This window comes from Equus quagga, chromosome 15 (genome assembly GCF_021613505.1).
Source record: "Equus quagga isolate Etosha38 chromosome 15, UCLA_HA_Equagga_1.0, whole genome shotgun sequence".
Lineage (NCBI taxonomy): Eukaryota > Metazoa > Chordata > Mammalia > Perissodactyla > Equidae > Equus > Equus quagga.
In genome coordinates, this window is record NC_060281.1 from 60,925,219 (window position 1) to 60,951,897 (window position 26,679).

General features: G+C 40.7%; 1 protein-coding gene across 1 annotated transcript in view; it reads left to right on the forward strand.

Annotated features, from left to right (window-relative positions):
* The first annotated feature begins 258 nt into the window (after nt 1–258).
* The window catches only part of GMDS (GDP-mannose 4,6-dehydratase), a 646,070-nt gene continuing 619,649 nt past the window's right edge, over nt 259–26,679 (forward strand). The window contains exon 1 of the mRNA XM_046640490.1: nt 259–637. Coding sequence (XP_046496446.1) covers nt 284–637 — 354 coding nt within the window. The 5' untranslated portion in view covers nt 259–283. The remainder of the gene's footprint in view (nt 638–26,679) is intronic.

Below are 26,679 nucleotides of genomic sequence, written 5' to 3' on the forward strand. Positions count from 1 at the left end.
GGACGGTGAAGTCCAGGCCGCCGATGGCCCGCGCCACCCACCATCGCCCTCGCGAGTGGACAAGTCACGCGGGAACGCCAGCTGTCACTTCCCTCGCCCTGAGGCTCGGAGGAGCCCGGCCGTCGGCAGCAAAGCCTGGCGGCAGGCCCCGCCCCACGATCGCCCCGCCCCACGAACGCCCCGCCCCGCCCGCGCGGCCGCCGGCGGAGAGGGCGTGGAGCGCGGCCGTGTCAGGGGGCGGGGCCTGCCGCCGGCGCCGCGGGCGCGTCGCGGGCTGACGCGGATGACGCGGCGCCCGCCAGGCCGCAGCCCAGCTGCCGGGCCGCCGAGCCCGCCTCGACCCGCCCCCGGCCTTCCCCCTCGGGCCTCCCGAGCGCGCCAGTCAGATCGTGGCGGCCGGCCGCGCGGTGCGCTCCTTGCCTGCAGCCTGGGCGAGGCGACTCGCGCGCGGGCACACCCCCACGTCCTCCGCCGCCGCTGCCTCAGCCCTGCTGCCTCCGCTCTGCCCTGCCCGCCGCCGCGCGCCCACGGGGATATGGCACACGCGCCGGCACGCTGCCCCGGCGCCCGGGGCTCCGGGGACGGCGAGATGGGCAAGCCCAGGAAGGTGGCGCTCATCACTGGCATCACGGGCCAGGTGAGTGCGGAGGCGGGGTCGGAGCCGGGCCTACTGCCGCCCGGGCACGTGTGCGCCTCGCCTGGCGCTCGGGGCCGCCTGGTTTCCAGGAGCAGCCTTCCGGGTGTCCCGGAAGGTGTCTGCCGCCCGAGTCGGGGACAAGGTGGTTTGTGGGGAGTGCGCTGCGCGCGCTGATTCTCGTTTTCCTCGGGGGCGGGGAGCGTGTGTTCTGCAAGGGGTGTGGTCCCACGCCTGAGGAGGACGACCCTCTCTCACCTGTCCGGCAGGTGACCGGAGCGCTCGTTTCTCCAGGCCCTCTGGGGGGCACCTGAAAGGCCGTTCTTGGCGGGTCTAGTGCCCGGGGAGGGAAGGGACCCGGCTGTCCGTGAAGCTGTGCGGAGCGGTCCCCTTGCTTTATCGGCGCGTTAGGGCCGCCTGCCTGCCAAGGCTTCGGAAGCAGGGGAGGGAGTGCCGTGCTGTTTGGTTCCCCCTCACCACATTTCCAGACGGAATAAAGAAAAGAAAGTAGTGCTGTGGAGTCCCAGACCAGGAAACGTCTTTTGTTTAAAAAAACACACCTCACAAAAACTTCTTTTAATCACACGAACTTCTGAGATTCATGCTCACACTTTTGAAGTGGATGTGACAGACTGGTCCAAAAGTTAGGCTACGGTTCTGTTTCCAAAGAAATGACTTCCTTGATTGTGGTAATCACGAGGAACTGTCCCGAGTGTTGGAACCCCAGGTCACAGGTTGAGCATAGCCGTTTTGTGACATCATCTTTTAGAGGTGTTGCAATAGGTAGGGCTAGACCACTGTGTCTTACCGAGATGTGCTGTTTTAGATTCAGTGGGGATGAAATAATTTTGCCCACGTATTATTGTAGAAAAAATGTGATTTGTGTGCCCCTGGAGATCTCCTGGTGGTGGCCAGTATTACTCTGAAGTAAATGTGGTAATAATAGCTAATACATACTGTTCTTATTATGTGAGTCACTTGACTAATAATAACATTTAGTTTTCACAACTGTTCTTTGAGGGAGTGCTTTTATGATCCCCACTTTACAGATGTGGAAACAGAGGCATGGACGTTTGGTTCGCCTGAGGTCAAACAGCTAGCAAGTGTCCAGCTGGGATTCAGATTCTCCTTTCAGCGCTCTCCAACATTAGTAAAAAGTTGAAATTGGCGAGGCATAAAGTCAAAGCCCGTTAGACAGATGGTTTTAACTCCTTGTTACCGGATTAGTTTCTAGTTATTCATGCATCTTACTTTGTTAAAGGTAGCAAGTGTTTGAAAACTGGTAGGAGAGGTGGTAGGACAAGGATCTGAGGTTGAGGAAGAGAACCCTTAAATTCAGGCAGTAAGGCAGGTCAAGGCCAACATACTATATATACTTATATATATATAGTATGTATACTAATTATACTAATGCTGAGGGCCCTTCTGCAGATGGTTCCCCTTTTTCTGATTTCTTAGCCTGGATCTGAAGCTCAAGTGTTTACTAAGCTTACATGAGCTCTTTAAGGCAGAGATTTTAGTATTATCAAGAAATTAGTTAAGCTGTTAATGTAACTCTTGATGTGGCTTCTACCAATTTAAGTGACCAGCAGTGTGAATCAGTGCAGGTTAGAAATAGAACGTTATTTAGAGCTTTGACTGCAGTTGTCTGGCTGAGGCTGAGGGTGAGGGAGCTGCAGAAGTCGCCCCCATTCTAGCTTGTCCTGCAGGCTCCAACAGGAAAGTCTTCCTTAAGCACACGTTCAATATGCCACACCCTGACCAGACATTTTTGGCTCCCCACTTCGCTTCCAACTTTAAGCTCCTGCTTGAGTTTCAGGCTCCTTTTAACTTCTGCATCAATATTTCTCCTTTTCCTCCAACATCCACCCTCTGCTTTGTTCCCTTATTTGTTGGGTGTTGTGTTGACTTCTGTAGCCCCTGGGACAGTGCTTAATTCTGTGGCTGCCACATGAGTCCTTGCTGATGGAATTTGCTATTCTGCTATACTTTGCATTTATCTTTTAGGACAGTGACTCTCAACCTGGGTATCAAGGACCTCTGGAGAACTGAAGTTAATACAGGGGGTCTGAAAATTCATACCTTATTGTTCATTTTCTTAATAACATTGGGTGAGAACTTACCAAGCTACTTACTCTTCTAAACATTTTATGTATCTCTACTGAGAGGCAGGTATAATTTTTTATCCCCCATTTACACGTGGCTAAGTAAGGTTGAGTATGTTCCCTGAGATTGCACACCTAAAGAGTGTCAGAGCTGAGATTTGAATCCAGGAGTTGCTCTAAGCCATTTTGTTATCCTGCCTCTGTGGTAAGCCACGTACATTAAATTACAGCTCTGTGTGTGTGTGACAGGGAGAGACATTATTTTACTCTAAGAAGAGGTCTCAGAATCAAAAAGGTGAGGTAGAAACCCTTGATCTAGCACTTGGGGCTGTCATGGCAAGTGTGCCGAGATAGGCTCTTAAATGGGTTGTCCCAAATTCCTGCTTGAGAATGAGTGCAGATAGCCAAGGTGCCCTGTCTGATCTGCATTTCTAGAATTTACTGTCAGACTTCTGATTCTAGCTTTCCCCCTCCTATCTGTTCTTGACACAGTAGTTGTGAACTATTTTCCCAAGTTTTTACTTTATTAAATCACCTTTAAGAAAACCAGGCTCTTGCTTTGCATTGCTGCCTCTGGGCCCTCTGCCAGCTGTCCCCAAAGTTCACGTCCATTGTTTAATGATGCTGGCTGTTCCTTGCTACACCCATGGAGATGTTTTTGCTGTTCTTTGAGTACTACCACCTTGTACCTCTTTGGAGTGTGGCTGAATGCCCTCACAAGTCTTACTCCTTTTAACTCAACTGAAAGCTGCCTTGTACTCTGCCTAACCCTGCCAAATGCGGCCATTCCCGGAACTTTCTTTGTATTTACATATATGCAATCCCTGAGGGCTACATAGATAATTTACATATTTTAGTTCTTTGGATTGTAAACTGCTTTAAAACAGAAACCTCCCTTTCAGCCTTTACGTCCTATGTCCTACATGGTTTCATCTAGTGGGCTTTCGAAAATGTTGACTTACTCTTCCTGTTAACAGAACACATCTTTATTGTGTGTCTGCAGTGTGCAAGGCTTGTTTTGATGCTGCTGGGAATATAAAAATATGTAAGATGTACTCTTTGCCCACTAGGATCTCACAGTCTTTGAGGAACTTAAGACAATGCACATGAACAGAAAGTGCATATGGAAAAATTAGTATTGTACTAGTATGTTAGAGGCCAAATGATTGGTCCATTCAACCTCAGGACTCTGGGAGAAGTCACTGAAAGCTAGAAATAGCAGAGATTATGTTCGGGGTGAACAGCATGCACAGGAGTGCAGAGAGGGGAGGGTTTTGGGGGACAGTGAGGGCAAATATTTAGTAATGAAGTTACTTTATTAAATTATTTATACCCCTTGCTCATTTCCAAAAGTATTCTGATGTGGCTTTAGTAAGAAACACATCATGGGACTATCATAAAAAGCATGAAAAACAGAGAAACATGAGTTTGCAGTGAAGGCAATAGGAAGATGGATGTGGTATACCAGAACCCGGAGCAAAGGATAGCTGTTGTTGGTTGGGCGTGAAATTCAGCTTTGAGCTTCCTGATTGTCAAGACAAAGTGGATAGATGAGTGAAACTTTTTATTAATACTAAACTCAGAGGGATAGCTTTTAAACGACAGACTTGAACAACATGATGCATGATAGTAGTTTTTTAAAGACAACAGAATCATCTCCCTAGGACACACATTCATTACCCCCTGATGGGTGGCTAAAGCATACTTTTTGGTAGGTAGAGACTTTGGAGAATTGAATAGTTAATATTTGTGGATTTTTCCTTTTCTAATATTTGTTGTTTCAAGCTGCTCTCTGCCAGGAGAGCGGGCAAGTTGGAACTGTAGATTACTTTCTCAGGTGTGTTTGATAGAGAGATTACTATTATTGTTTTAAATATGGAAGAATTTGACTTGGTGAGGTCCTTCCCACCTGTAGGTAGGCCTAGATTTTCTTTAGGAAGTGGTTTAGAGTTGGTCAAACATTTAGGTAAGTACAGTTCAAGCTTCCAGAGTCCTGCACCATGATGCACGCATGGAAGACAAAGAATATTTGAATAGCTGGTCATGGTCAAGAGAAGTTAACTTGTCTGTAGTTTGAAGACAACACAATTTTGATAACTCTTGCATAGATGAAAGAGTTGGACCCTTTGAGTTATCAGGGACAGATTATTTAAGCCATATTATTTTGTTTCAAAATTTTATGGCCTTATTTTTATTTTCACTAATTTCGTTAGTTTCTTTTGAGCATGTACTAGCTGCCGTGAAACAACCCTGGCCTTTAAAGAGAACATATGTAAAATGGATAACCTGATCTAGACTAAGGTGGCTTTCATAGGCTTCATTCTCTTCATTTAAGAATTAATTTAGAATGTTAGAAAATGGTAATTGAGAATTGGCAAGAAGTACCATTCTCTTCACAGTTGTGATGAGGTCTGTTAAAACAGGCCCATCTGATTAGTAATGGCTACATGGAATCCTGGAGCCAAAGCTGTATTCATTTCAAGGGAGAGGCCCATGACTGATTAGTGATATCTGCCTGGGAGAGGGGTTAGAGTGATGGCACACGTGCTGTTTCTTTGCAGGATTGTGGCTCCTTGAGGATAAGAAAGAAGTGTCTTAATCACTTATCCCCTATATCTGGCATAACTGGCACAGATTAGGTACTCAAAATATTTGATAATTAAATTAATCTTTGGTTACTGATGTTTATTGTCATGCAGAAAACTTGCCTGGAAATTGGAGAAGTCTATAGAAATCGAAATAAAATGTTATGATCCATTCCTTGTTGATTGGGTAGAAGCAAGACATTGTCAGTGTACTGGGGAGAATTGTATGGTATATAACTGGCAGATAAGTTGCAATTTCAGAGATGAAATGATTTGTTATAACTTCAGATTTGAAGAGCTTGGAATGTAGACATTTAAGGGGGGAAAAATAACCTGTCCAGTTTTGTGTGATAAACTTTCAACTATTTTTATACACCTTTTAACCACTAAATTAAAAAAAATTCGCTTGGCATCTATATTAGGATTTTAGAACTAGAGTTAAATTAGCATCATTATGTAGAGGAGGAAAGGAGACTGAGAAGATGTGATTTCCCCAGGTCACACAGCAAGTTAGCCCTACAGTTAGGATTAGACCCCTAGACTCTTGTCTTTCCATTGTTTTGGGATTCTAATCAACACTGTCCTCCACTAACAAGAAGAAAGAGAGACTGCTTTGAGCCAGAAAATTGGAGTAAAAGACTATATGTAGTAGTAAAATGTGTATTGTAGTGTTCTATAAAGTTGAGTAATAATAAATGTACATCTGAATAAATAATCAAATCTGTTCCAATATTTAAGGAAAAGATAACTAGGTTAACTTTATATAACATTTAACATATTATTTTAACAAAATGTTTGCACTTTGAAGAGATTGAGAGGCTTAGGGTAATTAAATAGAAATCTTTGGTATTTGATCTACAAAGGAAAATTAACAAGATTATAGGGAGATTAGCTTTAGACAACAGAATTTAGACATTCACTGTTCATTCAAGGCCATATGCTGACTGAGCTGGTAGTTTGCCTTCAGTGCCTCCAGACATGTTGAGCGCTGCTTTGTCCATTCCTGACGTGTGAAAACCCAGTGCTGCACATGTCCAGGTTTGGCTTCTGGACTCCAAGGCTGGAATTGAGGGTGAGTTTTTTTAGTTACTGACTTGATTTCTCAGATGAACTAAAAGTTCTCTTAATTGTCCTTGTGATCTGAATGGCTTTCTTTGAGGGGTAGAATTCTCAACTTGCCTATCCTTTGAAACAGCCTTTCCTAAACTTTTGTTAGACAGAAGTTATCACTAAACCAGAATTATTTGGCTGTGCTGCCATGTAAAGAATCAGGCTTAAGGAATGAGGCAAAATGTTTGCTTTTAACCAGGATTCTGGATACTTGGTAGATAATTATTTGGGGGAGGGTACAGAAAAAAATTTACTTACATTGATAGAATGATTACTTTGTGCCAGGCAATGTGCCAAGTACTTTATATAAATTATCTCATTTGACCTCAGGTGCCACGTATTTTTACTGTTCACCTTATATCCTACAAGGAAACTGAGATTTGGGGAACTTGAAACTTGCCTAGGAACTCTTAATGCACTAAGTTTTTCTCAGGACCTTCTCTCCCGTGTCAAGTCTGACTAGCTCTGTTGGCCAGTTTGTCTACAAACCAGAAGTTCACTGCTCTCAAGAAATAAGTTGTTTTTAAAGGCTGTTATATATTTTGGTTAGTGCTTTACTGTGCCCATTAGTTGATGTTAACATTATTAGCTTGTATGTCTTAGTGGAAGTCTGGAATATGGATGGGGAAAGGAGGTAGAGGGCTATGTTCTCTGAGGCCTGTTCAGGACTCCTAGTGGCTCCTTTCCCCAGTGTTCTCGTTCTTTTGAGGGTTTTCACAGTAAGAGATGAAAATGATTAAAGTGCCTTTTCCTGCCATAAACCTCTGCTTCTTCTGGTGGAGGGTCAAGAGCCATTAGCCAATTCATGGGATCCTCAGAAGCAGGTAGGTTCCTCGGGCTGTGGCTTGGCTGATGGGTTATCTCGATGAAAATTGTGAATGAAGAACTTGCCCATGAGCCGTGATAAGCACATGGACAGTCCTGGTTTTCACTGTGGTGGAGAGAGGCGGGTGAGAGGCTGAGATGCTTGATTGTGTGGCCACTACACATTGTTCGGGGACCCTTCTATCTGCACTCAGATCTGAGAGTTAAAGCTCCCACTTTGCTTGCTGTGCCCTTAGATACATTAATTCCTTTCTCTGATGCTCCTTTCCTCTCTGTAGAGTGGGGTTAGTCCTTGCTGTCAAGGCCCAGGTTAGATTTTCTTTAGGAGATTCGGAAGTCCCCTATTTTAGGTTCTTTTACCCAGTTATGAACAAAGAAGCCTGTCTAAGCTTGAAAACCTTTTGGCTCTTAGCAAATACTTTTGTATTGACTTTTCTTCTGGTGGGTTAGTTTAACCTGAAGAGATGCTTCCTTGACTTGGAAGTAGCCTCCCCTCTTCTCTCTTCCAATAAGCATTGCAGTTGGGTTACTAGCAGTTCCTCATTTCATACCGCTCCTAAATTTCCAGGTAGCAATTTGTTTTTCATGCTCAATTAATCTTTTTTCCCCAGAGGCAGTTACATTTCAGTGCAAATCATCCTCTATTTAGTAATAGAAGTACTAGTAATCATAATTAATTAATTCAGCAAATGTTTGAGTGTCAACTATGTGTCAGGCATTGGGGATACTGCAGTGAACAAAACAGACAAAAATGACATCTTTATGACATTGATGTTCTAGTAATGTCATGTTCTGGTAACATCATAACATTGATCTTCTAGATGATGATGATGGTGATGATAATTATGGTAGATTACAATAATTAACAAGTATTGAGCATTTACTTTGTGCCAGACACTGTTCAAAGGGCTTTACGTTTATTAACTTATTGAAACAACAGAAGCAACTATGAGGCAGTTTTCTTTTTATCCCCAAGGAGCACAGAGGTCAAGTATATTGCCCAAAGGTCAGTCAAGCTCTTGTTTGCGGTCAGATTTGAAATGTAAGTCCCAGTAATTTTATTTTCTGTAAAGTTTGTGATTCGTTTCAACAGATAAATTCTAAGGAGAGTTAAATAAATTGTATATAAAATTTGAAAAATAAAGCATATTCAGGAGTTTTTTTGCAGTGTGGAAGGGTAGATTATAGGAGTAAAATAAGCCTGTGTTAATCATTACTACATTATATGCCTTTCATTTTATTTTATTTGCAGTGTCATTTGGGTCTTATCTTTAGTTAATTTTTTGGAGGGCCCATGTTGGTGACTTATTTTGCAAACTCCCTGAAGACTGGGACTCTGTCTTGGAGGAAGTGAAGGAGAATGAATTGAATTTCTAGGTCAACTTGGGTTTGAATTACTGCTTAGCTACTTAGGAGCTGCGTGGCTTTGGGCAAATTATTTACCTTTGCTGCCAGGTTGGAAGAGTAATTCCTACCAAATAGAAAATAAATCTGGCACATAAAATAGAGACCTTTTCTTTGTTGCTAGAATGGACCTTCTCCTCACAGTGTTAACAAGATAATAAAAGATTTCTTGAATTCTAGGAAAGAAAGTTGAATATGGAGGGTATTAATATTTCTACTTGTTTTGCACGGGGAATCTATTATCTAGGCGTAGAAAGTTCCGTAGTATTTGGAATCAACCACAAAGGCTTTAAAGTACTAGGAGGCCAACGGATTTGATATTTGGTAAGTCTTACAGACTGAATGTGCAAAGCAGATCTGGGATCTGGTCTTATCTTCCCATGTAAGAGGATTGTGGGCAGTGGACTTCAGTCTAAATCTGCCTTACTGTGCTTTGCGGTCCTGGGATGAAAGATTTGGCATAATTGGAAATGAGAAAGATGTGTTGAGTACTGTCCTACTTTGATCAAAGATTATGTGATAAAAAGGTTTTTTATGTCTTTGCATTACATGTAATTAATTGATGAATTGAGGACAGAGCATGGAACTGAGAATCAGAGGCTGCGTTTTAACACCAGTTAATCGTATAGCCTTATTTTTTTGAATCTGTTTCTTGATCCATAATGCGAAGGGATTACCTGGTGGTCTCCGAAGTCTGTTCAGAATGTAAAATGCTATGACATGAGGATCGATTAACTTTAATGAATTTATAATTGAGTGTGTAAACTAAGAAGAAATTCACAGATGAGTTGTATTTTGCCAGAATTTGTAAGGTTAAAGTGAAAAGTCTGAGCTGTCTGCCCTTGTAGGTTATACCAAATGAAGTGATTATTTGTGAGGAAGAATTTTTAAATTCCTGTTATTTACTTTTTGGATAGAAGTATTAAAAAATATAAGCAACTATATTTTGAGCTTCGTGTTTAATAGTTGAGGTTTTATTCATACAGTAAATATTTGGTGAGATTTATTCTGTGCTGAGCTAGGTGCTGGGGTCACAGCCATCACCAAGATGGACATGATTTTGTCTTCAAGGAGCTGATAGTCTAGTTGGGGACAAGAAATTTGACAAGTAGTTTTATAGCATGTTAAGTCCTATGATAATAATAAATGAGTCGTTGAATCACAGGAAGATCTTTCCTTAAATAAAAATGCTCTAAAGTATCATTAATTCAAGAGATTATTGAACATCACTTACCCTGAAAGTTTCTGGTTGTAAATGCTGTTGTATTAAAAGAGTTAGTTGTGAGGCCTTTTTGTAGGAAGGTGAACTGCCTAAGGACCACTTATAGGCTATTTTATTCTTTTTTTTGACTTGGAAGTCCTTTACATAGTCTTGTATTCAGTGAAGGATGGTTAAAGATGTTACTGTTTTCATTCTCATTTTTCTATCTCAAAAGCTGTGTTTCCAGCTTGTAACAGTTATTCCAGTTGGAGACCTTACCAGTTATTTGATCAGTTATATTTATGTATGCATATGAAAATCGTAGACCAAGTGAAGAAGCATTTGATGAACTGTCATTTTGCGATGACATACTTTCGATGGGCAGATCAAATTTTTCCTTTTGGCTGATTAAACTTCAATTCAACAGAACATTCTAAGTATAGCCCCTAATGGTGACTTAGTGTCAGCCAGGGAATTAATATTTGTTTTAGTTTTCGATAACTAATTTTTGAGTCAGTATTATAGCCAGAGATGAGTATAAAATCAGTTAACTTTGTTTTGTGCTAGAATATTAGGTATACGTTTATTGAACCAGTATATGTTGTTAAATGTTTTGTTCACTGTCGTAGCCCCAACACTTAACATACAGACTGTAAGACCTGGTGCTTGGACTTGGGGAGCTTAGATAGGAAAGGAAAATGAATGTATAGGAACCCAGAAATAATGATTTGCCTGCGGCTTTTAGGGGTAAGAGGTCAGTGAAAGAGAAATGACTGTGTAGGTTTTAACAGGGAAAAAAACAAGGTCACTGGAGGCTGGAATAGTTGAGAAAGCTCTGTGGGCTTGGCCTCAAGGAGGTCAGATTTAGAGAGAAATGGAAACGCATGAGAAAAGGCGTGTGGTGTATTTGGAGTTCAGCAAGGCAACTAACCTCACTGGACAGAGTGGTGTCTGGGTGGAGTACTGGGAAATAATATATTGAAGGTCCAGAAGTCCAGATCATGGAAGACCTGGAAAAGCAGATAGAGGTGCTTGGATTTGATGAAATAATCACTGGGGAGGCAGAGACAATGTGGTGTGACAGACAGAGCTCGGCATTGAGTCAGTTTGAAACCTGGACTCAAATCCTGCTTTAAAAAAAAGTGCATTTAAAAATGTCTGCCACTTACTAGCTGAGTAATCCCTAGGTAAATTATTTGACCTTGAACCTTAGTTTCTTCTTCTTTAAAATACAGTTACTTATAGCCACATCACAAATTGATGTGTGGATTAGATATCATGATTATAGTAATGCCTAGCACAGTACCCAACACATACTGTTTATGAAATGACAGTGCTTATTATTTATTACGTGTAATAAATTTAGTAAATAAATTATTACATATAATAAGTTCTCAAGATGGGGAGGAATGAGAGAAGAATAGAGAAGTGGTTTAAGAGTGCAGTTTGGTATAGATATGCAGGATGAATTTGAGTAGTAAAACAATGGAGACAGGAAGACCTGCGAGGAGCCTCTTGTAGTAATGAGGATATAGATACAAACAATGTTGGTTGTGGAGAAGGAAAGGGAATCAAAGAGACAACAGGACTTTGTGATCAGTTTGGCATAGGGAATGTGAGAAAGGAAAGAGTTGGAGATCTCAAGGTTATTTTAATTTTGGGGACTGGCTGGATGGTATTACCATGGCCGGAAATGCAGTTACTGGGAAGGAATACCAGTTTTCTGGGGAATGGTGAATTTAGTTTTGTTCCTCCAGTTCAAATAATCTATTAGCTATTTAAAATGTAAGCTTTGAGTGCAATTGAGAGATCATGGCCACATAGTCTCTTATAATGACCTGGATAGCAACTGTGGAGTGGGAAAGCCCTATATGTGTCCATGCTGCTTTATGGTACCCTTCCTTCACCAGTCCTCTTGTCCACCCCCCAGAATTTTCTGTGGCTGTCACTTATCTGGCATCAAAACTAACATATTTCCCTCTAGCTTCATGATTCAAGTTAACCAGGTATTTCTGGTATACTTCAGTTCTCCCTTCCTCCCTTTTTATTTATTTATTTTTGTTTATTATTTAAATTTTTCTAATGTCCTACCCTTGTGGAAGATCTCTCCAGCTTGCAGCTTGTCACCTGTTTCTTCTTGAGGAATTTTGGGAATCCCACATTTCCAGACTAAATGGAAGCAAGGTGCTCAGTTCCACTAACCATTCCCACTGGGGCTCGGTACATGTGAAATGACCGACTGAAGCATACTTGGAAGATAATACTGTGGGATAGAGAGCAAATTATCAGTAATGGTCCTGGCAGTGGGTCACCAGTGTGCCAAACCAAGTCTTTGGCGAGCCAGTGAGCAGTTTTCCTGCCAAAGCTTGTGATTTACCATAAGTAGTATCTTAATTGTTTATGTAAATCCACTCATTGAAATGACTCTGCTTTTCAGTAGATTGTTTTGGTTCTCAGTTACATAGAGCCAAGTTACATGGAACTGACGTTAGGTGATTTTATATGCAGTGACTTTGCTGAAAGGTGTTTGCCTTATCTTTTTCAGACTGTTAATACTGTGCCTTTTAAGAATTTCACTACTTGTGAATTTTTGGGAATCTGTTCTTGGACTTTCTTTTTTTTTTTAATAACTCTAAGGATTTTATTTTTCCTTTTTCTCCCCAAAGCCCCCCAGTACATAGTTGTATATTTTTAGTTGTGCGTCCTTCTGGTTGTGGCATGTGGGATGCTGCCTCAGCATAGCTTGATAAACAGTACCATGTCCGTGCCCAGGACCCAAACTCGCAAAACCCTGGGCCGCCGAAGTGGAGCGTGTGAACTTAACCACTCAACCACGGGGCTGGCCCCCGTTCTCTGACTTTCATATTAATTTTTTTTAACTGCAAGGTTGAAAAAAATAAAGATATTTACTAAGTCTTTATAGAAAGTATTTATACTCAGTACCACCAGAGCTTGGTCATAGTATATCATAGAGCTTGGTCATATTGTATGTGCTTAAACATTGGGTTTGATTATAATGCTGAAATGAATTGCACAGTCACATGTAACAGAAACATGTTCTTTAATGCAGAGTGAAAAGGCCTCTAATTTGCACCTCTAGCAGTCTTTTATTACAATAACATGATTTCCTCTGTTTTTTAGAAGAGGACTCTATTTTTGTACTTTTCACAAAAGTAGTTGGTTTTTCAGTATTTTTTTAAACTATGTTTTTACGTTTGTTCTTTAAAAGTGAATTGGAATTTTACAGATATGTGTAGGCTATAGTAATATTTTTTGGTGACCAATGTTGATAAACATAAGCATATTTATTTTAGCTTAAAGTAGAATCTCTCAAAATGTAGTCTTGATTGCAAGAGACCTGCGAAGTTGGTGTATCCTCCTGTTGGAGTGACCTGAGTTAAGGAAAGAGAATGGGAACCACTGTTGGTCAGGAATTGTGAGACCTGAGATTTCACCTTGCTTGCATGCTGGCAAGTGAGCCTCCTTCGGTTCCCTGGATGATGGTCTGAGACACAGTGCTCCTGGGTCAGAGACAAAGAACTTTATTACTCAAAGCACAGTAGGCAGCATGATCTTCATTTTTGCAGCAGTTCTCTTTGCATGCATCCTCTTGCCCCCCAAGTCCCTTGGGGTCAAAATGGTGGTAGGGTTAGGTAGATGTTGCAAACGCAGTGGGTATTCATCATGGTTGAGAAACTCTAAGGTTAGGGAACCCTAACCTATAAGGGGGCTGCTAGCAAGCCTGACCAACCTTTGCCTGGGAGAGAGATGTTATCTTTATTCTTCTGGATAGCAAACGAATCTTCCCTCTGCTCCAGAGAGAGAGACACCATTTGCAGCTTAAAAGGCTGTCTACTTTACAAATATCCTTTAAAAGATAGTACTGAACAAAAGCTGTCACTAAGTCTGCTCATAAGACCTGCGGAAACAGCTGAGAACCACGGAGAATTGCCTCTTAACCTTCATTAACGGAAGCTCAGTCAGTCTGATAACATAGAGAAGTTTCCCTCTTATTTCTCTGCACATCTCTATGAAAATCCCTTCAACTTAATTTTGGATCCCCATTTTCTTTCATCCTTTTTACTTGAAGAACAAAATGATAAGACCCAGACTTGGTGCTTAGTGTAGAGTAGATGAATGGGCATTGCCCCTGGGGGATGCATTTATATTTTTCTGTATGTGTGGGAATGGATAGTATAGTAGGAGTACCTTTGATGAAACATTGAGTAAGTTTAATCTGATAGGTTAGTCTCAGTTGGGCTGAAGAACCCCAACTCGGAAGAACTTTTTTCCAGCCCTAGAGAAGAACTCACATCCATACTTCCCCTAATGATGATCCCAACTGGATGATCCTAACTCAGTTAGCTTAGAACCTTGTCTTCCTCATTGAGCCCCTGTGTAAACACATGCCATCACTCACTGTTTATAATTTACTTGATGAATGAATGTAAAATTCTTTATTTTAATGCTTTCTCTTGCTTGGTTTTAAAATCATACGTAATTTAAACTTTCTCAGCTTCACTTTGAGGTTACTCCTATCATTTATGAGAATGTTTATCTAGTGTCTGTCTATTGTGTGCTAATAGGCCCTGCCCTCAAGTTAAGAAACTAGGTCTTTTCAGGTTTTCTTAATGGTTCCCTAAAGTCTTGTTTTGATTTTTATGTGTTTTGATGTTATCATCAGAATATATTCAACTTACATATTTTATTAAACAGAGTCTGACTTTTGCACACAAGGAATGCTTTTTTCTGGGTAAGTCAGGCCTCAGATGACTCTGCTCAGGAAGATCAAAGGGTGTTTGGAATGGAGCAGTGTGGTTTACAGTTCCAAATTGCTGATGTGTAACTTGGCTTCACTCCTTTATTAGCTATAAGAATTTACATTTGTATATTAATTTGTAGTTTTCAAAGCATTTAAAAAAATTGTTTCCATTGTTCTTAGTAGTATTCTGTGGGGCAGGCAGGGCAAGTATTACTTCATTTTACAGATATGGTGACCAGTAAGACCCAGAGTGATCAAATGACTTGCCAGTGCCTCAGGGCTAGTGGTTGTCCACCATGATAACTCCAAGCTTTTTTGCCCTGTCTTCCAGATCTCCACAGTCTACTATGTATAATTTAATTTTCTTCTACTTTCTATCATCAATGTTTTACTCTACACTGTTATTTTTCTTTACTGTTTCATAAACAGACTATAACAGGCAGAATAATACCCGCCACCCCCACCCCAAGATGTCCACATCCTAATTCCTGGAAACTGTAAATATGTTACCTCTCGTGGCAACAGGGACTTTGCAGATGTGGTTACGTTAAGGATCTTGAGGTGGAGAGATTATCCTGGATTATCTGTATGGGTCTAATATAATCATGGGGGTCCTTAAATGGGGAGGAGGGAGACAGAAGTGTCAGAACCAGAAAGATAGCATTGTGAGAAGACTCAACCAGCCATTGCTGGCTGTGAAGATGGAAGAAGGGGCCACAAGGCAAGGAATGCGGGCAGCCTCTGGAAGCTGGGAAAAGCAAGGGAATGAATACTTCCTAGAGCGTCCAGAAAGTAACGGAGCCTTATTGACACCTGGATTTTAGCCCCTTGAGATCTATGTCAGACTTCTGACCTACTGAGCTGTAAAGTAAAAAATGTGTTATTTTAAGCCACTACATTTATGGTAATTTGTTACAGCAGCAATAAGAAAGTAATACACAGATCATGTGTTCGTCCATACTTTTCACTTACTTAGAATTCTCTTTTCTCTCTTGCTTTTGCCTATTCATATTTATCTGTCCTTAAATTCTACCCTTCCTTCTCATTTCCATCATCTTGGAATTCTTTGCCCATTTTAAATTATCCAACGAATATTTCTGAGTGCCTTCGGCCAGTAAGTAAGGTATTCTTTCCTTTGGTGTTATGGAGAATACCAGATGTCCTTGCTTTCAAGGATCTTAATCTAATGAGGAGCATTAATGTATCATTTTAGCAAATATTTATTCAACACTGAGCTCTGCGATAGGTACTTTAATAGCTACTGGTTAGAAAAGTAACACAATTTGTAAGGATATGTATGGAATTTATACCAGTATGCTCCTAATGATAAAGCTGTTCTATCATCATCACCATCATTATTGTTATATAAAAATGGAGTTCTCCTTTGTTGGCTTTGAGAAAGCAAGTGGCCATGTTGGCAGGGAACTATGGATGACATCTAGTAGCCGAGGGCTGTCTCTAGGTGACAGCCAGCAAGAAACTAAAGCCTTTGGTCCTAGAGCCACAAAAATTGAATTCTGCCGACAAGTAGAGCAGACCCTTAGATCCACTCAGGCTTTAGATAGATGTAATTTTATAGCCTTGCAGAGGACCCAGCTAAGTGTTCCAGGTTCCAGACCTATAGAAAATGTGAACTAATAAATGTGTGGCATTTTAAGTTGCTGAGTTTGTGGTAATATGCAGCAATAGATAACTAATATGAGAACTAACATATTGCCACAACATATGCCGAAATAGCTGTAAGACAGAATAAAGTAAAAGCTACAGGAGCAGTGTAAAAATGTGTTGTGGTCATCCAGGGGTCATGACTGTGGTTGGGAAGTAAAGGAAAACCTCACTGAGGAGGTGCTTCTGAACTGTACTCCATAAGACGGCAGACTTTGAGATGATAGACTTTTTTGGGTAGGGGGACATGACCAAAGGTATGGGGTGGAAGATACAAGCTTGTTCCAGAGATGTTGATCAGATTATTTGACTGAAATGTAGAGGTCATGTAAAAATAGTGGAGGATAGGCTATCAAGATTGGATAGACCAGGGGCTGGCCTGGTGGTGCAGCAGTTAAGTTCCCACGTTTTGCTTCAGTGGCCCGGGGTTCACTGGTTTGGATCCCGGGTGTGGACATGGCACTGCTTGGCAAGCCATCTTGTGGTAGGCGTCCCACATATAAAGTAGAGGAAAATGTGCATGGATGTTAGCTCAGGGCCAGTCTTCCTCAACAAAAAGAGGATTGGCAGCAGATGTTGGCTCAGGGCTGATCTTCCTCAAAAAAAAAAAAAAAAAAAGATTAGACAGACCAGATTATGGTGAGCCTTGTAGCTTAGATCTACCATGGGGTTTGAACTTCATCCATTAAGTAGTAAGAAACCATCAAAAGTTTTTGAATAGAGAAGTGGTATGGTAGAAGTTATCATTTTAGAATATTAATTGGGGGAGAGAGTGGTAGACAAAATAGTTTGAAGAGGAAGAAAGACTACTTATTTCTGTAGTACAGGTGTGGGGAGATAAGAATGGGAACTAAAGTGATAGTTATTCATTCACTTAAGAAATATTTACTGAGCACGTAATATGAGCCCAGCATGCAGTAGTTAGGAAGGAAACAGTAAGAAAGATTGTGAGAAGAGAATCAAAGGACTTAGCTACTGATTGGATTGTTGGGTTGGGACCACTAGGGGAGAAGTGTTTCTTTCTGTGGTTGGTGCCAGTGACATTCATTTAGTCAGTATCTGTGAGGACAAGGACTGCATTTCACTGCAGTGTCCCTAGCACAGTGCCTGGAACATGATAGGCTCGCAGTAAATATTTAATGAATGATATCTGGAGTTAATATCTCCTTTATAAAAATCTGGATGAAATATTTACTGCATAAAAAAAGCGCTGGGAATGTAGATGTGCAATATATCATACTATAGAGCAAGGGCTGACAAACTACAGCCCATAGGCCAAGTCCAGCTGTGGCCTGTTTTTTTAAATAAAGTTTTATTGGAACATAGCCACACCTGTTTCTTTACTTGCTGTCTATGCTGGTTCCAGAGACTGTGCGGCTTGCAAAGCCTGAAATGTTTACTGTCTGGCTCTTTACTGAAAAAGTTTGCCAACCTTTGCTGTAGTTATCTTCTTGAAGTAGACAGTTGATTTGCTCTGGATAGATGATATCTCCAAATGGGAGAATGTGGAGACAGAAGGAATGAGGGTGAGATGGAGAAAATGTTTACATTTCAGGAGTGGAAGGGCCAGTGAGAAAGAGAACAGGGTACAGGATAATTACATGGAATCTGAGGAAGGATGGAGGTGTTTGTTTTTGGTGGTAAAATACACATATTGTGAAATTTACTGTTAGTGACATCTACCATTACATTCACAATGTTGTGCAACCATTACCACTATCTAGTTCGAGACCATTTTTATCACCCTAGAAGGAAACCCTGTACCCATTAAGTTGTCAGTCCCTATGCTCCCCTTTCCCCAGCCCTACATTCTGTCTCTCTGGATTTCTCTATTCTGGATATTGCATATAAATGGATCATACAATATGTGACCTTTTGTATTTGGCTTCTTTGACTTACCATAGTGTTTTCAAGGTTCAACCATGTTATAGCGTGTATGAGAACTTCATTCCTTTGTATGGCTGAATAATATTCCATTGTATGGATATGCCACAGTTTATTTATCCATTCATCTGTTCTAGGACATTTGGATTGTTTTCACCTTTTGACTTATGTGAATGATGCTACAATCAACATTCATGTACAAGTACCTGTTTGAATACCTGTTTTCAGTTCTCTTGGGTGTATATCCTGGAGTGGAATTGCAGGACTGAATTTTGAGTAAGAGGGCTTAGTATTGCAAATGCTTCAAGGGAGGTCAGGAAGAGTTAGGACTGAGAAAGGGCTTTTTGATTTTGGTTATAAGAAGTCATTTGGTGTGCTTTGCTAGAGCAAAGAAGGGAGCGGCAGTCAGGTTACAGAGTTACTGCAAGACTAGGCAGTGGGGACTACTGGTATAGGTTACAAGTTTCTGAGGTTTGGCTGAGAAGAACTGGACGTAGCTTCTTATCTGTCAAGGGTATCCAGTCAGTGAAGGTTTTTGTTTTTCCTGATAGAAGGGAAACAGGCTTCTTTTCAGTCATAGTGGAGCCAGTGGAGGAAAGGAGAATGTGGTTGTAGAAGAGGCTGAAGTGGGGAGGGTCACAGGCACAGAGATGCCTGAGATGGGGAAGAGCATCCAGTCCTGCATGGGTGTTGCTAGTGCCGAGGCTGCTGTCTCTGCCCACAGCAGCGATGTGCCTGTGAGAGCCGTTCTGTGATGTGATTTTGGTTATCATTCCTGGTTGTGAAGCCTCTCAGCTTCTTCAGTCTGTGCAGTAGCTTTAATAAATTTTTCTGATATAGTTGGCTGTGGAATGGTTTGTATGGCTTGCCAGAAAGATCTCTAAATGATTTCAGGTTTGAAAGTGATAGCATATAATGGTGGGTGAGGGTGTGGACAGGGAGATTATAAACTAGGTTTTGAAGTCTCCTAAGAAACATGAAAGCGCATGTGAGTGGATCACGCTAGTGAAACTGTGGTGATTTAATTAGGGGTGGTGTAAGTACATTTCATGGTGAGAAGTTCTCAGAAGCAAACAGTATTGTGGTTTGATGTTTCAGAAGTGGCGTCAGGAATTGAGGATAAGATGTTCTTGCTATACCCCTTTTTCAGGTCTAGGAGAATGAGTGAGTAGGAGTCCAGATTTTTAGATTGCGTAGACTGATAAAGCCTTGAGATTGATATATGGATTGTAGCATTATTCACATAAGCCAAGTTTTATTTTGAAAGTAAAAACCTTAAGAATAGCAAATTCCTACCTGCTATCAGTCATTTAATTAAAAAAAGACATTTTACACACTAAAATGTAAGAAGGATATATTGTCAGAATAAAGAACAATTCCAAGATTATATACTTTTGGCTATGTGACCTGCTTTAATATACCTCTTTTTCTCATTTTGTCAAAGAATGGGTTATAAATGTGTTATGCGTTGGTGTTAATCTATTGACTATATTTGGGAACCACTGTTGAATATTGTTTTATTTTGAAAAATTCTTCACTTGTCTGATTCTCAGAACTCAAATATAAATTTCCTAGCCTGCAGTCGCCATTTTTTCTGGACCCCAAGTAGGACACATGACCTCATGACTGTATGATCTAGAGTGGGGCTGAATATTGGAAACTAGGGCTGTGTGGAAGAGTCTGGAGTAACTGTACTTTATAATACTTTGTCCTTCCTGGTACCCATTTGATGTTGAGCACCATAAAAAGTGCTTGGTAAGCATTAGTTAGTTGTTTGAGATTTCGTTTTTGGCCACTTCCTTTGGCATGTTGGACAGACTCTTTAGGCAATTTTCATACCTCACAAAGAAAATACCAGCAGAAGTTAGTAGAGTCAGGATCCCCAGTTAACCCGAATAGCTCTGTTTTTGCAGCTGGCCCTATTCTCTGAGTGTGCTTGGAAGGAATATTCAAATTATTGTTTTGTTGTTTCAACTCTAACTTGGGAGCCTGAAACTGAAATCAAGTTTTGGGGGAGCTTCTGAGTCGTTTCAACTAGGTTTTATGAGATTGGTCAACCTTGGGTATATGGAGAAAAAAAAATATTGAATTTCCTAAGGGTGAATGGAAGATTTTGGGGAATTGTTTTTGAGAGGAAGTGATAATACATAATGGATTTTTCACAGAATTTTACCTTTCTACATTTAAATATAAACCTTGAAAAGAAGACAGGAATTGAAACTGCCTCTATTGTTTTTGTGTTTCTTTCAGCTTTTTTTGTGGACTATAGTGGTTTTTCATTTCACCTCCTCACTCATTTTGCTGTTTTGACTAATTTAGGAAGTTTTGAATTATTTTAACATACAGTATTTTCTTTCCATTGAGTTATCTTGTAATCTTTATTGGCATTTGAACATATAGCTTTTAAGCTAAGCGTAGTCAAAAGTTTATGCTGTTGCCAGATTGTTACTATGGGAATTTTGATTTTAATTGCTAAAGACAAGAGAGTGTTTGAAAGGAATTATTTTATCTAGACCAGGCGAGTGATTGGGAACTCAAATGGAAATCTTAGAAGGTTGATTCTTTATGTAGGGCACGACAAACAGTGAAGGGCTTAGGGTTGGGTCCAGGAAACCTGAAATTACTACTTAGCTCTTTGAACAGTGCAGATCACTTAACCTTTATGGCTTTGTTTTTTCTTTTCTTTAAATATACATTTCAGGAAGTAGATGTAAATACACGTATAAAGACATCTAAATTTTCTTTTTGCTTTCCTAAGTTAAAATTGACAGCATGTATAATGGAAACTAGAATTTAGTAGGACATTGACTAATGTGGATTATCTTTAATGTTGTTTGGGTTTGGGAAGGATTTCAGGAATTAGCCTGCTACAGGACTCTGAAGAGAAAGTCAGCTGTTGGCTCTTCAGAGGGGTCTTTCAGTGTCACAGAGGCTGTTGTGGAAGAGGTAGCAGTATTGTTCCCATAGCATCTTGGAATTATGGCTGCAGTGAATGTGGTGGCAGAGGCTGCTCCTCAGGGGCTCTGGGAAGGAGTGAGCCTTTGAGGTTTATGAGGTAGAGGCACGTGAGGGACCGACTGGGTTACAGTTTTGTCTTCCTCAGGCAGAACAACTGAGTGTGCTTTGAAAGTTTATAATTTGACAGTTTTTATTTTCTATTTAGTTGGAGTACGACTGTGTTAATTTGCAAATATTTTTGTCAGGGATGATTTTGGCAAGGTACCCATTTCTGGTATCCTAATCTTGGCCTTGGAATTGAGAGAAATCTGTTCCTAAAGGAAGAGGAGAGCTGGATGAAGATGGGTTTGAATCCTGACCTCAATACTGGGTGCCATGGACAAATTTCTGCGTCTCTCTACACCACTCTATCTGTGCTGGGAAGTAATAAACCTACTTCAGAGTGCTATGAGGATTGAATTGTAAGAAAGTGCAATGGCATTCAGGAGATGGGAGCATCGTTATCCTAGAGGATTATTTTGGTTTTTCTGGTGTACCAGACAGCGTTCAGGCAGTCCCTTATCTCTTGACACGTGATTGGCTTAGGATACTTCCCTCCCCTCTTTCCCACCCCTGTCTGCAGTAGAGCCCCAGGTGGGGATGGAGCCACAGGAGGCCCCCCCCTCCCCCCCAGTCTGCTTTAGGGACTCCTGCTGTTCCCCTCTTCTCCTTCCCCTTGCTTCCTCTCCATTACACCAGCCATAAAATTTGACCCAGGAGCCTCTGGGTTGCTGTTGCTGCCAAGAGCCTGGCTGTCCCCTTCTGTCCTGCATTGTTGCCTGGGGACCCCTTTTACCCCATTCCTCAGACATCATACCTGGACCCCCCTCATGATGAAGTTGTTAACAGAGAGTGTGAGGCTAATTCTGGAGGGCAAAGAGGGGGCTCTTCAGCACAGCCTAATTGGAACCAAGAAAGCTTTTCCATGTAGAAAAAGCATTATTAAGGGTTAATCTTACCACTACATATTGTGGGCTTCAGTAACTAAATTTGTGTTCAGCAGAGTGTTCTTCCTGTGGAGGAATGGGTTGCAAGTTTCAAATAGCGTATTTGCAAGTGTATTTTTGGAAGAATTTATTAAAGCACACCCTTTTGATCAGTTAGGACTACCAGTCCAAAAGCCCACCAGACAGGTTGAAGCATGACTGCTGTGGGGGTGGGGAAGGGCTGCTTCTTGATGGCACTTTGCAACAAGTGGCTCCTTCTCTTAAATGCAGTTTTTCCTATTCTAACATGGTCTAAGCTTAAGGCAGACCATTTAAAGTGTGGGTGGAGAGGAGTTGGAGTGGACAGAGAAGAAAGAGGGAGAGCTTATAAAGTAGAAGAGGAAGAGGAGAGAGGCAGAAGGCCACAGAAGTGCTAAGAAGCATAGAAGAGTGGTGTTGGCTTTTTAGTGCTCAACCTCTCGACTTTTAAGTCATTTCCCACTCTGAATAGATCCTTTTAAACCAGTGATAAGATGTCATAAACTTTAATGCTAAGTGCCATTTTCGTTGACACAGTCTTCTGCTTGTATCCAAGAAAAGCCAAGCATGCTCAGATGGTGTCTGTCTGCCCTTCCTGTTTCTTTACTCGCATGGCAGTGCCTAGGCTTTCACTGAATTATGGGAATGTGCAGATTTCCCAAGTTGTCTGGAAATCCTGCCCAGGATTTTGAAGGTAGAAACAGGTGTGAGAGCCTCTATTTGGGGAGCTGCGGCGATTTCTGGGCAGCCGTACACATGTGACTGTGCCCAGAGGGATCTGGCCCTGCCTTTTTCTCACTTGTTTGCATGGCCACTGAGATCCAGCTGTCATTGTGACCAAGGGTGCACCTCTGCATAACAGCCTTTATTCTGAAATCCCAAGGAACCAAGCCCTGTCCTGTCCATCCAGTCCTACAGCTCCAACTGTTGTTCATCCGTTGCCTCATTCACTGCATCCATCTTGGTATTTCTTGCTGAGGTCTCCTTTTTTCTCACTTCACTCTCTAGGAATTACTGAAATTCTCACCGGAATCTGTCATTTCTCTAGATTTGGAGCTCATTCCAAAAGAACAGTCTGTTTTCTTTTTGGTATTTTGACCTTCGATTTCAAACCTCTCCAAAGAAATTCACCTTTTGCAGCTAAGTAGGAACTCATCTACAAAGCATAGATAGCTCTCTGTGTTGGTGCCACAATAGAATCACTTGGGTGGCTTGACAGAGTCTTGGCTCTTCCTCTATTCAATCTGATAGGTTTAGGGTGGGATTTAGACTTGGCTGTTTTAAAAATTGTTCCCAGTGATTCAAAAGTGAGCTCGGGCAGAAAACTGCTCATTTAAGGGGACTGTGAAGTGACTTGAAGTTGAAGTGATTTTTTTCCTTAATGTTTTCTCAATTGTTAAAAATAATAATACGTGTTTACAATGGAAAAATTAGAAATTATAGGAGGGTATAAAGTATCAGGAAAAAACCCAACTAACACCCATAGTCACACCACTCAGAGGTAATCACCGGCAGCATTATTATCTTTTTTTCGTTGTTTTGACTAAACTGTTTCTGATTTGCTTCACTGTTTTCAGCGAGTGTTACTGGCCTAGAATAGGATATGGATCTGATAGTGGATCTGGAATCTTTCCTGAATGCTTCTTTAGGAGTCAGCAAGTACAGATTGAGTACAAGGGACTGTAGCGGGCTGTGGAGCACACCTTAGGGTGCAGGGATGAGGACGATCCCATCTTCAAGATTTCGCATCACGTTATCCATGTAGCCCCTCCTTGGCCTCTGTTACAATTGCCGCAGACATCTACTTGTGTATTTTGATTCAAATGTTAATCATTTTTATCGAGGTCATCATAGTTTATGACATTGTGAAATTTCAGTTGTAGATTATTATTTGTCAGTCACCATATAAATGTGCCCCTTCCCCCCTTGTGCCCACCCACTCTGGTAACCACTAAACTGTTCTCTTTGTCCCTGTGTTAGGTTATCTTCCACATATGAGTGAAATTGTACGGTGTTTGTCTTTCTCTGTCTGGCTCATTTTGCTTAACATAATACTCTCAAGGTCGATCCATGTTGTTGTGAACAGGATGATTTTGTCCTTTTTTATTGCTGAGTAGTATTCCATTATATGTATGTACCTCTTTGAATTGGTGATTTCAGTTTCTTTGGATAAATACCCAGTAGTGGGTTAGCTGGGTTGTATGCTAGTTCTATTTTTAATTTTCTGAGGAATATATATACCGTTTCCCATAGTGGCTGCACCAGGTTGTGTTCCCACCAGCAGTTGTGTGAGGGTTCCTTTTTCTCTACATCCTCTCCCACATTTATTATTTTTTGTCTTGGTGATTATAGCCATTCTAACAGGTGTAAGGTGATATCATAGTGTAGTTTCGATTTGCATTTCCCTGATGATGAGTGATGTTGAATATCTTTTCATGTGCCTATTGGCCATCTGTATATCATCTTTGGAAAAATGTCTATCATATCTTCTGCCCATTTTTTCATCAGATTATTTGTTTTTTTCTTGTTGAGTTGTGTGTATTCCTTATATATTTTGGAAATTGACCCCTTGTTGCATGTATGGTTTGCAAATATTTTCTCCTGGTTGGTGGGTTGTCTTTTCATTAACAAAATGAAAAGACATTTCCTTTGTCTTGCCAGAAGCTCTTTAGTCTGATGAAGTCTTACTTGTTTATTTTTTCTTTTGTTTCCCTTGTCCGAATAGACGTGGTATTTGAAAAGATCCTTCTAAGACGTATGTCAAAGAGTGTACTGCCTATATGAAAATATAGGCAGAAGAAATTCTAGGAGTTTTATGGTTTTAGGTCTTCAAGTCTTTGATCCATTTTGAGTTAATTTTTGTGTATGGCAAAAGATAATGGTCTACTTTCCTTCTTTTGCATGTGGCTATCCAGTTTTCCCAACACCATTTATTGAAGGGCCTTTCCTTTTTCCATTGTACGTTCTTAGCTCCTTTATCAAAGATTAGCTGTCTGTAGATGTGTGGTTTTATTTCTGGGCTTTCAATTTCTGTTCCGTTGACTGTGTGTCTGTTTTTGTACCAGAACCATGCTGTTTTGATTACTGTAGCTTTGTAGTATATTTTGAAGTCAGGGATTGTGATGCCTCCAGCTTTGTTCTTTTTTCGCAGGATTGTTTTAGCTGTTGGGGTCTTTTGTTGCCCCGTAAGAATTTTAGAATGCTTTATTCTACGTGTGCATGGAATGTCTTTCCATTTCTTTATGTCATCGTTGATTTTTTCATTAATGTCTTTTAGTTTTCATTTTATGTCTTTCACCTCCTTGATTAAATTTATTCCTAGATATTTAATTCTTTTTGTTGTGATTGTAAATGGGATTGTGCACTTGAGTTCTCTTTCTGTTATTTTATTAGAAAATAGAAATGTGACTGATTTTTCTAAGTTGATTTTGTACCCTGCAACTTTTCTGTAGTTGTTGATTATTTCTGATAGTTTTCCAATGGATTCTTTAGAGTTTTCTATATATATAAAATCATGTCATCTGCAGACAGTGAGAGTTTCACTTCTTTATTGCCTGTTTGGATTCCTTTTATTTCTTTTTCTTGCCCAATTGCTCTGGCCAAAACCTCCAGTACTATGTTCAATAAGAGTGGTGACACTGGGCACCCTTGTCTTGTTCCTCTTCTCAGAGGGATGGCTTTCAGTTTTTCTCCATTGAGTGAGATGTTGGCTGTGGGTTTGTCATATATGGCCTTTATTATGTTGAGTTACTTTCCTTCTATACCCATTTTATCGAGAGTTTTTAATCATGAATGGACATCAGATCTTGTCAAATGCTTTCTCTGCATCTGTTGAGGTGATCATGTGGTTTTTAGTCCTCATTTTGTTAATGTGGTGTATCACATTGATTGATTTGCGGATATTGAACCATCCCTATGTCCCTGATATAAATCCCACTTGATCATGGTGGGTGATCTTTTTAATGTATTGCTGTACTTGGTTTGCTAATATTTTGTTGAGGATTTTTGCATCTGTGTTCATCAGTGATATTGGCCTGTAATTTTCCTTCTTTGTGTTGTCTGTGTCTAGCTTTGGTATCAGGGTGATGTTGGCGTCATAAAATGTGTTAGGAAGTGTTGTGTCTTCCTCAATTTTTTGGAATAGTTTGAGAAGGGTAGGTATTACATCTTTGAATGGTAGAATTCTCCAGAGAAGCCATCTGGTCCTGGACTGTTACTTTATGGGAGGTTTTTGATTACTGTTTTATCTTCCTTCTTGTGATTGGTCTATTCAAAAATTCTCTGTTTCTTATTATTTCAGTTTTGGGAGGTTGTAAGAGGCTAAGAATTTACCCATTTCTTCTAGATTGTCCAATTTGTTGGCATATGGTTTTTCAAGTATTCTCTTATAATCTTTGTATTTCTGTGGTATCTGTTGTAATTTCTCCTCTTTCGTTTCTAATTTTATTTATTTGAGCCTTCTCTCTTTTATTCTTAGTGAGTCTGGCTAACGGTCTGTCATTTTTGTTTATCTTCTCAAAGAACCAGCTCTTTGTTTCATTG